Source organism: Vicia villosa, unplaced genomic scaffold (assembly GCF_029867415.1).
Source record: "Vicia villosa cultivar HV-30 ecotype Madison, WI unplaced genomic scaffold, Vvil1.0 ctg.000456F_1_1, whole genome shotgun sequence".
Classification (NCBI taxonomy): domain Eukaryota; kingdom Viridiplantae; phylum Streptophyta; class Magnoliopsida; order Fabales; family Fabaceae; genus Vicia; species Vicia villosa.
Genome location: NW_026705218.1, coordinates 591,385 through 607,251, shown reverse-complemented (window position 1 = coordinate 607,251; position 15,867 = coordinate 591,385). Strand labels below are relative to the sequence as shown.

Below are 15,867 nucleotides of genomic sequence, written 5' to 3'. Positions count from 1 at the left end.
TAAAATTAGGTGGTGTCTAAGATGAGGGAGCAATTAAATCTCTCACAAATGTACCATCAATAATATGTCAATGGATATATTAAAATAATTTAACGGATGAGATCTATTTTAAGAAAAGAGGAACATATATGTCTTTCTCCACTCTATCTTTTCTATGGAGTTGTCTTTTTTCACATCTCGTGTTCTTTTCCGTTTATGAAATTGAAGATTTTTTCAATTGGTGAAACAAAGAAAATTGCTATCTCTTTTTAACACAACACGACATGTCGACAATGATAATATTAATGATGATGAAGTTTACAAAAAATGAAATTAGAAACTAAAAAATTGATTATTCTGCATTCGAAGCAATATTAGATCTGAGTGTAAATTAAACCAAATTGTTTTGAATAAATGATAAGACTTTCAAACATTGTGCTTTTGTCAAAACTCCCATAATAATTAGTAAACATGAATCTTTAGATCGACTCTGTTAAGTCATAATAAATTAGGAATTATGTTTTTATCAAAATGAAAACTTTAACCATGGTTATAATTTTCGTTGGTTTGGAATAGTTTATTTGATTTTTAATTTTTCCTTTCCTTATGAGGTTTATAGTACAGATATTAATTTCTTTTTACTGATAAAACACCTACTTGATATAATATAGTAGGTATAGGGTTGTATAGAGAAGAAGCTTTTTCTGAAAAAAAAAAGTAGTACACGAATTGTGTGGGGATTGAGTGGAGAAAGGATATATGGTTACATTTTTTTTCTATAAATCTAATGGTATATTATTGATAGTATATAGATTTATATATAGATAGGGGTGGCAAAACGGGCCAGGGTCCGTCGGACCGCCCGCGCACCCGCCAAAAAATGGCGGGTTGGGTTGGGATTTTAGTCTCGCCGCTCGCCAAAGCCCGCCGCCCGCCATACCCGCCCCGCCAAAGCCCGCCGCTCGCCAAAGTCCGCTCCTCCTCCAAAATTCACTCTTTTTAGTTAATTCTAGTAATTCTAATTCTTGATGGTTTATTTTATACATTTATTTATAAATATATGTAATAGTTTTTAAGTAAATTTGTTTAAAAATTACTTTTATAAAAAATTGTTTTAAAAAATAAGTGAAAAGTTTAATTAAAAGGTAAAAAGAGCCTATTAATCTATTAAAAAATATATAAATAAAAATAGGCGGGTAAGCCCGCCGCCCGCCAACCCGCCATCTTGGCGGGGCGGGCATGACTTTTATGTCCATTTTACTTGGCGGGCATGCCCGCCCCGCTCGTTTTTTGGCGGGCATAAGGCGAGGCGGGCGGCGGGCGGGGCGGGCCGCCCGTTTTGCCACCCCTATATATAGATGAGGGATTTGAATGATCCTCGTCTTAAAAGACACCCTAAAATTAAATCAAAAATATTTTAGGTAATATAATAATTTTTTAAATATTAAAGTTTATATTCTTTTCCCTCTTTTCTAAATCCCTCAATTGACGCAAAAGTGTTATTTAGAGTAATTTTACTCCCCTCCTTTCTTTTTCCCTTCTAAAATTTGAACCAAACATATTTAATTAAAAATTTCTCCTCCTCTCTCTCCCCCCTCTCCCTTCATCTACTCCAAACCAAACACACCTTAAAACTTAAATCTAAGTGGCATTTTGCTAATGCTATAAAACTCATTTCTAACTGCTAGGATCCCGAAATTCCGAAACAGAAAATAAAGAAACAAAGCGGTAAAACTTTAGGAAATAGACTGAATTTGATTAATGAAGAAATATAAAATGCAAAAAGGGATGAATCCCAATCTACCCCAGAGCCAAGCTCCTACAGAGAACTATATTCTCTGTCCATAACTAAAACAAATGATTTCTCCAAGATACCTCCACTCTTCCTTTCCGCCCTCTTTATACTAAAAACCTGCCAAGCAGTTTATACATAAAAATTAGTTGCAAAACTGAAATTAGAATATCAATATTATCCATTTCTAACACTTGGACCGCCATTGCAATCAACCCTTTGTTGATCAGCAGATCCAAGGAACAGCCTCCATCCTCCCTATAGAAAGAAAAACATGGTGGAACCAATATGACTGAACAAAGATTGAATTCAACGCCTGAAGAGCTGCTAACTCATCTGCTAACTCATGGCTAATACTTCAACATGAATCAAAATAGTTCCACCAAAGCAAAGCATGACTGCACCACAGGAAGTAACAAAGTGTTTAGTATGAACAAGATAACTCAAATCACCTTCTAAAAGAACAACCCACAATCCGCACTCACCACAGTTCACTGATGAACTACGAAATTTCTTTGCTACAAGTTACTAGAGGCAGACATTTTACCTTTTCAATTCGATTCAATGCACAAGAGGTTTTGATTCCCAGATAATAGAAATTTACATAAATATTTTGCAGTACATTTTTCAAGCTTGAGTCAGCACACTGGCGATTTTATTTCTAGCTTCTTTGCATAACATGTCAGGATCATTTCCATCAATAGGTTTATGTATAACAACTTTCACGAAACCTGTGTTAACTATACTCTCCCTTCCCGCTGGCATGATTTGGCCAGTTCCAATAAGGGTAATTGGTACCACTGGTACTTTAGTCTTTGCAGCAATGCTGAAAGCTCCCTTCTGTACATCCCCAAGGGAAAGATTAAAGTTGACAATTAGTTTATCTAAATGAAATTTCTACCAGAAATGAATAGGCATAGAATAATAAAAGACTTGAAAACAATAGATCACAATTTGAACATACTACTTAGTAAAGCTGCTCCCTAAGCAAGGTTGTAAAAATCAAACTTTAACTTGTAAAATCGTCTAATTTCACAATTCACGTATATAGATTTCGAGTTAAATCGCTTGTAAATCAAATCTGTATAAGATCGGAGTTGAACCAGTTTACCCTAGTTAACACGTAGTAAACTCTCTGAAATTGGACATAATCAAAAGCAATTTTACCCAATTTTACTTGATTTAGAAACTTATGAAACTCTTGTTTTTTTTTAAAGATTGTTTTAATGTATTTAGGATTTTGAGATATGAGATTGAGTTGGATCCCAAGCAAGAGTTGTTTGGTGGTGGTGTATTCAATACTTTGGGTTCATTCTTTTCAACAAATCACACTGAAGGATCCTTTCCAAGATCAGCTTCTAGTCATGCAAGTGACACAAAATCTTAGAGTAGTAGAGATAATTTCAATATTGGATTGACTCTTATTTTCAATCATGAGAAAGGAGGAATTATAATTCTAGAATGCAAGGGTTGCATTGGTATGACACCTACAATCGTAGGCATATTCTAGAAGGTTAGTTAGGATACTCTCTTATTTTAGGGAATTTCTGTTATGTGAGGGAGGGGAAGTTGAGCAGCATTCAAAAATATTGTTAGAGTTGGTTCAAAGAGTTATCTCGGGTTAGGAGCTTTGCTCTGGAATAGGAGTCTTTGACTCTGGTTTATCATTTCCTTTTCTATTTTGTCACCATTGTAGAGCTCTTGAACTCGTCCATTCATTTGCTACCATAATTTTCTGGGTTCTATTAGAATGTTGGACGTGTGCGTTGTTTTGCACAATATGGTGAGGAGCGCGACATTGTTGTCGTCAACGACAAATATGCAAGGCATCTGAGAAACAAGCAGGCAATACGGGTATAGTGTGGCTGGATGCAGAGTATTGACTCGGTGAAGGAAGACCTAAATCAAAGACAACGTGAGCAATTGCCACACATTAGATTTTTTAAGTATAGTGTTTGATGATTGTGTTATGGATATTTTGGAGACAATAATGAGTGGTAGGATGAAGAAGATGAACCCAAGTGACTAGTTGTGCACTTTGTAAAAAAAACAAATTAAATCAATCCTTAAAATTTTCTAATGGTATCATAGTCATTGCATTTACTCATGTTTCTAGGCTGTGCACTTTGTCTTCTTTCAACCTGTGAACTTACCCAATAGCACCCTGGATGAAGCTCTCACAGCCTCATCCCAAAAAACATAAACGCAGGATGGAATATGATGTCATCTAAGACAAAGTCAAACAAATATTATGTCACCCCAATTTGCTCTTTCACGCCAAACCAGTAGAATCATGACTTCCACATCAATAATAACCATTATTGCCTTATTGGATGCTTGCTTAAAAGTGAACCATACTGCATTCAATAATTAATATGCCTAATGTGTAAATGAATGAATGTGATTGTTGTTGCCAAAATATGCTTAATTCAGTAAATTTGAATTAGGTATATCTATCTAAAGGGAAGGTAATGAGAGAGACTGAAAAACAACAAAAAAAGAAGCACTTTTTAATGCTAACAACAAAGATAAGAAATTGAGGATATTACATGCAATCTTTAATGAATGATTTAATCTCAATCTTTGTTTTAATCCAATGGCCACTATTTAATATCTAATTTCTCACAATAATACACTCCTCTTACTTGATATTGTATAATATGATACAATTCAGGCCTAGTCAATATTGTCACGAGCCAGCAAGTAAAGCATTATGCCTCCAAAAGTTTTACTGCCCTATATAAGAAGAGTCACACTCTGACATAGTCAATGTCATTCCTCCAAATTTTCTTATGTCCCACTGTACTACTTGTGTTGTATCTCTAGCAAAGTTTGTGGTTTATTAGCCCATCAAAGAGCCTGAGGGTATTTTCTTTAAGTGATAATTCTAACAAGATGAAAATGGCCTTGTAATATCATGAGCATTCTTAGCATTTTTGGAGTAGGCTTCTAATAGTTGTGTTGGACTTTTTATGGAAGTTATAGGTAGTTATTTTATATTGGTGTTAGTTATGTATAGTAGTTATGGGCTATATGTGTGTTTCTGTTTGAGAATATAATACGGAAAGGGGAAAGTGGTTATGGGATAGTTTTTGAATGGCTGTGGGAGGGAAAGATCAAGCTTTCGAACTTTTTGGATAGGAATTGTCTTTTAACATTAGACCATTTATTTCCTTAAGAGTGTGTTTGGTTCAGATGAGGGGGAGGGGGGGATTTTAATGGAGGGGAGAGAGGGGGAGGGGAGGTGAGGGGAAATTTTTAATTAGATGGGTGTTTGGTTCAAACGAGGGGAGGGGAAGGGAGGAATTTTAATTAAAAATATGTTTGGTTCAGGAGGGGAGGGGTTTTATTAATAATTTACATTTTTATCCTTATTATCTTATATAAGTGATACAATATGATATTCAAATGTGAAAAATCTATACATATTCTTTTGTTAGTAAAATTTTTAATATTGAGTGACTAAAAAGTTATAATTTACTACATAACGTTAAAAAATTGAGTTCACTTAATTCGAATAAAATGTTCAAAAACAAATTAAATTATATGTTGATAACAACTTTGAAATCGTAATGAATTATTTAACACATAAAATAATTTATTATTAAATATAAATGGTTTAAATTTTTAATAAAATAAATTAATTAATTGAAATGAAAATTTTAAAATTTGATATAAAAGAAAATATGATAGGATACATAACAAAATTAGAAAAAAACCTAAATAAACATAAAAGAGTTATAAAAAAATCAAAAAAGTGAAATGATTATGATTTATATTAAGGACAAAAATTTCAAAATAATTTGAAGGTGGAGAATAATTATAATAAGTTGATAGAAGCAATCGAGAAAAATCACACAGAAGAGAACAATAATTCAAAAGAAAATGAATAATTTTAAAATATTAAAATTAAACTGAGGATATTATAGTAATTATAATAATTTTTAAAATATTAAAGTTGAGATTCCCTCCCCTCCCCTCCAAATCCTTCCGATTTGGAGGAAGCAAAAAGTGCGTTTTGGAGGGGTTTTGCTCCTCTTCCCTTCCCTCCCCTCATAAAATTTGAACCAAACACATTTAATTAAAAATATTCCCTCCCCTCATAAAATTTGAACCAAACACATTTAATTAAAAATATTCCCTCCCCTCCCCTCCATCTACCCCGAACCAAACACACCCTAAGGGTCCGTTTGGTTGGAGGTAAATGGAGGGGAGGGAATTTTTAATAGTTTAGGTGTTTGGTTCAAATTTTAAGAGGGGAAAGGGAGGTAGATGGAGGGGACCAAATTCCCTCCTGAGTCACTTTTTGCTTCCCCCGATTTGGGGGGATTCGGAGGGGGAGGTGATTCATATTAATTATAATTATATTTACATATTTACCCTTGTTATAATTATAATTAAATTTTTTAATTTTATTTTTTATATTTTTATGTTACTTTTTAACTATTGCAATATTTTTGTTTCAAATATTTTTGTTAGATTTTATTGTATTCGATAATCTTTTTAAACTATATATTATAACTGTTACGTTTTTATAATTTTCTTTGATGTTATCGAATTGAATACTTATAAATAGTAAATATCGTGAATCTTATAGTAAAATTACAAGGTTAAAAATGTAAATTAGTTTTAAAATACCTCCCTTCCCTTGTGAACCAAACATATTTGTAAATAAAATTCCTCCTCTCCCCTCCCCCTTCATATTTTGAACCAAACATATATGTAATTAAAATCCCTCCCCTCCCTTCCCCTCATCTCCCCTTGATAAAATTCCCTCCCCTCCCCTCCCCTCCCCTCAATTGAACCAAGCGGACCCTAAGTGTGAATGTGCATTCTCTTTAGTGTGTCTAATCTTGTTTTTGTCAATGTTGTCGATGGCAGATGGCAGATGGCAGTCGGTGGCGGAGAATTAAAATCCTGCCATACCGGCAGCTTTGTGGCGTTGTTATCACGGACTATATTGGAAAACCCGCTATGTATCCAACATAGCGCCACCATGGCGGAAAAACTAGCAAAAACTGCCATGTATATCCAACAGAGTGCCACCATGCGGGTATTTGATAACACTAGTTTCTATCCTAAAGATATTAGACTATTTCTTTCCTTAGTTTATGTGTGAATTGTGCATTCTATTTAGTATGTGTAATCTTGTTTCTGTTGTAAAGATATTTTGTCATCAATAAAGGTTTGTTTCTACAAGTAAATTGTATTTTGGTACCAGGTTCTCCCACTGTGCTAAACTGGTACTTGTCCTAAATAGGTGGTTTGGGTATTAAGGGAGGACGGGGTGCTTATAGGACATAATGTTATCAGTACAAATGAAATATATTATTTCAATTTTTTACTACTTTTCTATCCTTTGGCTGTAATTTTGATACCTTATTACGGTAATCCTGATAAAAACTCACCTTGAATGCACCTAACTTTCCATCTTTAGAGCGTGTTCCCTCCGGAAAGAAAAAAACAGAGGCACCTTTCTTGATCAGATCCATGCATTTTTTAAGACACTCCTATACATGAAGAAGCAAACACAGTAATGATTAGAGAGCTATAAATATCTTAAAATCCAGGGGGGAGGGAATAATATCAAAGAAAAACACTAACATTTAATCAAGAAGAACGGGTTAATAATAGCTGCAAAAACAATGGTGAAAGAGTACCATCTGGCTCCGGCTGTCCATGCGCTTCAAGGGAATAACACCCAAAAGAAACATTGCCCACCCAATTACTGGAAAAAGGAATATCCCAGTCTTGCTTATGAATTTAAAGCTTCTTCCCAGAGTTAAAAGAGTATATATATCTAAAAAACTCTGATGATTGGAAACATACACAGCAGGAGTATCTGGAGGCGGAAGATTCTCCAACCCTTCATATTCAATTTTGAAAAACGGGGCCACAGTCAGCGTAGCCCAGACTTTGGCAACAAAATAATGAAACTTTCTCCGGTAACGATCAAACAGGAGCACAGATGGATGTCCAACCAGCATCAAGACAAAAAGAAATATAGCAGCAAAGGAAGTAACGGCGTAAAAACAAACTCCCCGAACTTTTGCTTCCAATTTGAGTTCTACAATAAATTGAACAATAACAATCACATAACGAACCGGCATTCAAGTTTTAACCTAAACAAAGAAGACATTTTATTTCAACACAAACCAGGTATTGAATAGCCTTCTCCTCCAGACCCAGACGCAGTAATCTCGGATCTTACAATCACATCCCTGGGGAGTTTATTATTCAATTTGAAACAGTAACGAGATCCACCTAACTCAATTTTGGGACAAAATGATACCCTCAATACATTTCTCTTGTGCTTGGAGATGCCTAAGAAACTAGTTTGAGAAGCTATACAGGAAAAGGAAGATAAAATTTCACATATCAAAACCCTAACAAGTAAGCAAACGCAAAGAAGAAGTCAAAATTCACAAACCACGAGGCGTTGTTCCTGTTTGAGAGCGTAACTGCAATGCAATAATCAGAGGATTTCAATAAAACCAAACATGGATGTGATAAATAGATGAAGATCGAGGTAAAAATGATGGCACTCACGAGTGTGGAAGAGGAGAATCTGGGTTCTTGGGGAAAGAGATAGAGACGATGGATTGCAGAAGTAACTTCCATGGCGAATGTGATGAATTAGGGTTTGGGTATGGAGTTTTCGTAAATTTCAAGGTATTATCCAATTTTCCTCTCATCGATCATTGCTCCCTTTCTTTCATTGTTTTTTCCCAAAAATTATACCCGTGGTACCGTGCCATCGATTTTCTAATTTTTTTTAATGCTCTTATTTAAATAGAATAATTTTTTTATTTCATCAAGTACTTAACTAAGATTATAATATACCTATTAACATCCTTAATTGCCCTTTTGCTTTTTTAAAATTGCACTGAAATATGCTTATTTTGGTAATTTACTAAATCAAACTTCTAGTAGACCAATCATATCTCTCCATTATTCTAAGTGGCACACCCAATCTCAAATTTGCCTTCGTTTTTTTTTTCCTTTTGTCTATTCATTAAGCCTTTTAATCCATTGGGTAATACTGAAAATGAGTCATCCTTTTACACGGTAGACAAATATTGCACCTTACATTCAATATTTCTCTCTCTTTTGCCCTTTTACATTCATTCTTCAACACCCCATTTTATTCAAATTTCAAAATTTGAATTACCCGGTTTGTTTCAATTTTTCAATGTTTTGGATTCACGTCTTTAACCGGGTAAATGTTCTTTCTCTCACTACACACCATAGTTTTGCAGGCTATTAGTATTTCTCCCTCTCTCCTCTTGCATTCCAATCCTCACCTTTCACTCTCTCCCCTGTAAAGATCAAGTTCTCATTTGAAGCTTCAACTACAACTTTGATTCTTCTCCATATCTTGTAAGTGCATCATTTACTTTCATTCTTTCACTTATAGAACTATACCCATTTTCATTTTGATTCTTCTCCAAATCTGATTTCTTCTTCCTCTTGAAGGTTACATGTCAAGTTTACGCTTTAGAAGACCAACATAATCATTTGTTATTCCAGATCCAACCTTCACTTTTCATCTGAGATCGATTTGTTCCTAATGGCTTTTTTTGTCTTCATGATTTCAGTTCAGCGGAAAACCATGTGAAAAAAAAGATGGATATATGTTTGTGGGTTAAGATTTTGAGTTTTAGTGAAGAAAAAGATATAGATCTGGTAATTTTGATTACATTTTAAGGTAATTTTTGTGGGAACTGACTTTTTTGTCTTCTTGATTACATTTAAAAGTAATTTTGATTTCTTTATAATGAAAATTTTCAGCTCTTCTGGTTCTTGTGATTCCTGTTTCAAATATTTTTTTTTGTTCAAAAGTTAAGTTTATTTCTGTGTAATGGCTTTTTAAGTTAAAGTTTTTCATTGTATTTCAGTTTCAGATACTTTTCCCCTTTCTTAAAACTTATCCAAGTGGCATGGCATGTGATTTCAGTTTCTGATACTTTGGTTCTTTTGTTACTTTTACTCATCGCTAGCTTCTTCCTATGCCAACAAGGCTGAAACTATCTAATTACATTATAATTGGGTGAATGATAATGCTATGATGTTTTATTACTTATGACTGTATAATACTTATTAATTTCGAATGAGACTCACCCTTACATGTTGACATGTTATGATTGGGTGAATGATAATGCTATGATGTTTTATTACTTATGACTGTATAATACTTATTAATTTCGAATGAGACTCGCCCTTACATGTTGACTGTTTCAGATTAAGGAGTAGCGGCATCTTGAATTGGTGAGGATAGCTCATAGACTAGTCCGTAGTTCGTGTCGAGTCATGCTCTGATTTGTAACACTAGGGAACGATAGACTTAGAGTTACTTATGATACTCTATTTTGCTGTTTTGAATTATGTATCGTTTGGTTTATGTTTTGGTGATGTCTTACGATACCGTTGAATGATATTTCGCTGTGTTGATCATATGTTTTGATATTTTGTGGATCGTTCCTAATAAAGCATGACGGACGACTTATGGTTTTTATTATTTTTCTTGATTGTGGCACCCTTGTTTTATGTTTACTCTGATTATTATCATAATTGTCGTGGGAGTTTAGAAGGGTGTTACAATAGTGGTATCAGAGCCTAGTCGGTCGTTGTGACCAGAGTCTTGTTACTTTTTCCTGTATGCGACTAGTGTGTGTATCACTGTCGATACTTCTATTCTAACGGAATTGTTTTGGGACTTAGCAGAACAATGGCTAGCAGAGGTGGAAGGAATGATGATGCTATTGCAGAGGCTCTAGGCATGATTGCTGGTGTGCTAGGCGGGAATGCCAATGGAGCTGGGATTGGTGCTGACAGACAATTGAACATCTTTCAGAGGAACAATCCTCCATTGTTCAAAGGCACTCATGATCCTGATGGTGTTCAGAAGTGGCTGAAGGAAATTGAAAGGATCTTCCGAGTGATCGATTGCGCAGAGAACCTGAAGGTGAGATATGGCACTCACATGTTATCGAAGGAAGCTGACGACTGGTGGGTTACTACTAGGGCTGAATTGGATTCTGATGGGATAGCAATCACTTGGGCCATATTTAAGAGGGAATTTATGAGGAAGTACTTTCCTGAAGATGTTCGAGGAAGGAAGGAAATTGAGTTTTTGGAGCTGAAACAGGGTAGTACGACGGTGCCGGAGTATGCTTCTAAATTTGTTGAGTTGGCTAAGTACTACGTACACTTAGGGATGTCAACGGGGCAGATATTGTTCGGAGGATGCTTCTCCACTCCCCGCCCCGCCCCCAAATTTAGTCCCCATCCCCATCCCCAATCCCCGCCACGGGGGAATATTTCCCTCCATCCCCATCCCCACAGATCCCCACGGATATCCACGGAGATCGAATCTTAAGAAAATTTCTACACTTTTTGATCAAAACTATGACACTAGTATTTTGTTAATTTTTTCCGTATTTTTTAAAACGCATATATTTGCATCTTTATTTTATAAAAAAAATCAAAATACATCTTGCATCAATAATAAATAAAAAAAGCAAAAGAACTTGATGTTGCTAATATTTTTTATGTAAAAATAAATAAATAGTGACATAACGTTTTGCTACCGTGCTTCCACTAATTTACTACCACAATACCGATGTCGTCCAGCGCAAGTGGTTGATTATGTGTGACGACAAATCTATAACTTCTAATGACTCTTCATTTTCTAATACATTGTAAAATTATATAATTATATAATATATAAAATATATAAATTAACATATATCTTCGGAGTCGGGGAATCCACGGGGACGGAGGATACTTTCCCAATCCCCGCCCCAAAGTGTTATCGGGGGAACTTTTCCCTCCATCCCCATCCCCACGGGGAAAAAAATCCCCAACTTCAGATCTCCGCACAGATATTCCCCACAGGGATCCCCATTAACAGATGCAATTGACATCCCTACGTACACTACAACAACGATGCAGCTGATGAATTCTCCAAGTGTATCGAATTTGAGAATGGCCTTCGTGACGAGATCAAGCAAAGCATCAAGTATCAGAGGATTCGTCGATTTGCAGATTTAGTAGACTGTAGCAGGATCTTTGAGGAGGATAACCTTAGATTGAAATCATCTCACTCTCACGAGTTAGTTGATAAGAAGGGTAAGAAGCCTATGGATAGAGGTAAACCATATGGTAAAGGAAACCCAAAAGCTGGTGATAAGAAAAGGCCTAGTGGGGGAGATTCTGGTACTTCCGTTAGGTGCTACAACTGTAATGAGCTTAGGCATAGAAGGAATGAGTGCAAGAGTGGGGAGAAGAAGTGCTTCAAGTGTGGTAAGACGGGTCATATTGCTTCTGACTGTAGAATGAAGACCGTGACTTGCTACAACTGTGGCGAAGAAGGCCATATCAGTCCGCAGTGTACGAAGCCAAAGAAGAACCAGTCTAGAGGAAAGGTTTTTGCTTTGTCTGGATCAGAGACTACTCTAGAGGATAGACTGATTAAAGGTACGTGTTTCATACATGACACACCTTTAATTGCGATTATTGATACAGGTGCAACTCACTCGTTTATTTCATTGGATTGTGCTAAGAGATTAAATTTAGAGATATCTAGTATAAATGGAAGTATGGTTATTGACACTCCTGCGTCGGGTTCAGTGACCACTTCATCTGCATGTTTGAACAGTCCTATTGATATATTTGGTAGAAAGTTTGGAATGGACTCAATGTGCCTTCTGCTTGAACAACTTGACGTTATTTTGGGGACGAACTGGTTGCAATTCAATCGAGTTCGTATCAATTATTTTACGAAGACGGTTATCTTTCATGAAGAGGTTAGTGTCGAGGACTTAGCAATGACTGCGAGACAGGTGGGTGGGGCGGTTAAGGACGGAGCAGCCATGTTTATGTTATTTGCATCGATGGAGATGAAAGGAAAAGTAGTGAGTAGTGAATTGTCGGTGGTATGTGATTTTCCAGAGGTTTTTTCAGAAGATGTTACAGAGTTGCCACTTGAGAGAGAAATGGAATTTGCTATTGAGTTGATTCCTGGAACTAGTCCTATGTCAATGGCACCTTATAGAATGATGGCATCTGAGTTGGCTGAATTGAAGAGTCAATTAGAAGAGTTGCTGGAGAAGGAATTTATTCGTCCAAGTGTGTCACCGTGGGGTGCGCCGGTGTTGTTGGTGAAGAAGAAGGAAGGGTCTTGAAGGATAGAAAAACACTTAGAAAGGGGGGATTGAATAAGTGTATCTCAAAAACTTAGAAGATAAAAACAATCAACGCAGTGATTTTTATCCTGGTTCGTTATTAACCAAACTACTCCAGTCCACCCCCTTATAGTGATTTACCTCAACTGAGGATTTAATCCACTAATCCAACTGATTACAATGGTTTTCCACTTAGATAACCTTTAAGTCTTATAGAGTCTACATATCACAACTTGATCACTCTAGGAATCCTTTTACAATCAATGTAAAAATAAAGTTTACAAGAGTTTGAATGCTTCTAATAAAGCTGTAATCACAAATGTGATATTTCTCTTAAGTTCTATGATTAACACTCACTAAATATTACAAGAGTTTGTGAGGTTGAAGATGAAGTTCGTAAGCTTTTGAATTTGACAGTGTTTCTGTATATTTGCGCAAGTGTTGTTGTTTTGCTTCTGATCAGAACTTCTATTTATAGGCGCTGAGAGGAAATGACCGTTGGGAGCATTTAATGCTTTGCGTGAATAGTACAACGCTGCATTTAATGTTTCACACTTTTGTCAACTACCTCGAGCCTTGCTTTTGCTGCTTTTACTAACTTTGCCTTTTGTAGCTTCTAACGTTCCTTTTGTTAGTCAGAGATTAGACGTTACAGCCTTTCATCTTGTACTTTCTTCTGGACTCAAATTTTGTAGATAACAACGTTTGAATATCAGAGCCATCAGCTTTGGTGCAGAGCATCTTCTGTCTTCTGACTTTGAAGAGCTTGGGCGTGATACCATTCATAACTTTAGAGCTTGTTCTTCCGACATCCATTCTTCTGATGCTTTTTAGTTCATGTTCTGATTCTGCATGACCATCTTCTGATGTCTTGCCAAAGCATGTTCTGATGAAGCCATCCAGAACCTTCTGAGTCAGTTGCTTCTGAGCGCTGATTTGTGCATACTCTTTATATATTTCCTGAAATGGAAAATGCAAAGGATTAGAGTACCACATTATCTTATACAAAATTCATACATAATGTTATCATCAAAACACATAATATTGATCAGAACAATTCTTGTTCTAACAATCTCCCCCTTTTTGATGATGACAAAAACATATATAATTGATATGAATTTGTATCCAAAATATCAGATGAACAAAGACAATTACACAGATATAGCATAAGCATATAATCAGAGTGTGTGAATATGTCTCCCCCTGAGATTAACAATCTACCCCTGAAATTAAAACTAGAAGAATATATAAATAAAACTTCCCTGAGTATTTTTCCATTTCAGTTGAGACTTTCACGTTGAATAAAACTTCAGAACATTCAGAGCTTCTCTTCAGAGCTTCCATTGGACAGCTGCAGAGCTTTGAATTTCTCTTTGTAATCAATTGTATCAGAGCATTCCTTGCTTCTGATCTTGAAGCTTCAGAGCACTAAGCTTGCTTCAAATCTTTAAGAGCTTGCTTTTCCCCATGTATTTGCTTCTCATGTTTGAGCTTTGTCCAGAATATCTCATTCCTGCAAAATTATCAGAGACATAAAAACTTGCAAATAATGTTAGGAATATTGAGACTTAAGCCCGGCAACTTATATTATAAATCAATTCAATTATCACATTTCTCCCCCTTTTTGTCATAACATCAAAAAGCATAAAAGATTCAGATGAAAAAGACACACAGAGTGAAGAAAGAAAAAGATAGTATTTCATTGATAATTAATTAGAAGAAATCAATACAGAAACAGATGCAATTTAAGCATATGCAATTTAAGCAGATGCAAAAACAAAGAAAACAAACTAAGACACAAGATAGACTACGACTGGCTAAACTTAGAAGCTAAGACGGCCAGAAGGTTCTTAATCTCAACAGTGTCTTCAACTTGCTTCTTAGTAGCTTCTTTTTTAGTCTGCATAAAGGATCTGAATTCAGCATGTGTGTCCTCATGCTTGTCCAAACGACTAGCCAAACTAGCTTGATTCTGTTGGAGCTCCTTCATAGTGTTTATCAGAACAGATGCAAAAGGTCCAGCAGAAGCAGCATCAAAGTTGTTGTCCAAAACAGCAGGATTTGCATCAGCTTCAACCATTAGAACATCTTCATGAGTTTCCTCAATAGGAATATTTTCAGCAGGATGCTCTAGGCCTTGAAGAATTGCAGCCAGATTCTCAGGAGCAGTAGGAGTCTCAGGTTCAGGAGGGTACTCAACTTCTGGAAAACCATGTTAGGAGCCTTTTCAGAAGGGTTCTCCCTGAGCCAGTTGAATAAGGCCTGAAAATCTCCAGTCAGAACCTTGTATGGATGTAGCTTCCACACAACGATTTCCAGAGGATTTTCTTCTTCAAGCTCATCAACAAACTCCTTCTCTTCAAGAGGCTTCCAGCTGGTGATGGGATGGTAGGATCTTTCATCATCATACTCCAGAAGGAATCCAGAAGGTCCAGGAGCAGCAGCCAAGCACTCTTTTTGAAAATCCAGAAAGTCAGATTGAATCTCTCTTCTAAAAGTTCTCCAGAGCTTCCCAGCAACTACATGATCCATCTTGGAATCATGAGCAACCTTCAGAGCATCTAACCTTGTCCGTACCTTATACTTTAATAATTCAAAACGAATATCAACAGAGGGTTCAGGAGGGTTGGTTATGAGACGGGTGATAGGAGAATCTGGGTTAAGAAAAAAATAGGGTTCAGGTTCTCTAGAGAACAAAACAGAGGTGGTAGAAGAGAATAGAGAAGATGATGAATCTGCTGTGGAGGTGGTTGAATGGTCAATTAATGGTGAGATTGTCATACCCCAAATTTGTCCTACCCTTTAATTTCTAACTGGCTTTAGCTTCGCATTTCATCTGCATACTTCCACTAGGTCATTTAACACATCATGCATCATTAATAAATAAATCTGGTATTGGGTTCAAGGATC

General features: G+C 35.9%; 1 protein-coding gene across 3 annotated transcripts; it reads right to left on the bottom strand.

The window, feature by feature from the left end:
- Positions 1 to 1,732: 1,732 nt before the first annotated feature.
- LOC131628476 (1-acyl-sn-glycerol-3-phosphate acyltransferase BAT2, chloroplastic-like) lies at positions 1,733 to 8,519 on the bottom strand. Of its 3 annotated transcripts, none has more exons than XR_009291807.1 (7): positions 8,321 to 8,519; positions 8,202 to 8,232; positions 7,928 to 8,116; positions 7,432 to 7,838; positions 7,180 to 7,281; positions 2,257 to 2,611; positions 1,733 to 2,169 (listed from the first exon to the last, which is right to left on the bottom strand). XR_009291807.1 is itself a non-coding variant. In XM_058899316.1 (6 exons), the coding sequence occupies exons 1-6, from the start codon at positions 8,390 to 8,392 to the stop codon at positions 2,399 to 2,401; spliced, it is 1,014 nt and encodes a 337-aa protein (XP_058755299.1). In that variant the 5' UTR covers positions 8,393 to 8,519; the 3' UTR covers positions 1,733 to 2,398. The 3 variants fall into 3 exon arrangements, 1 of the variants encoding a protein (XP_058755299.1); XR_009291806.1 differs by having other exon boundaries at positions 2,319 to 2,611; XM_058899316.1 differs by having other exon boundaries at positions 1,733 to 2,611.
- Between the last annotated feature and the right edge of the window lie 7,348 nt (positions 8,520 to 15,867).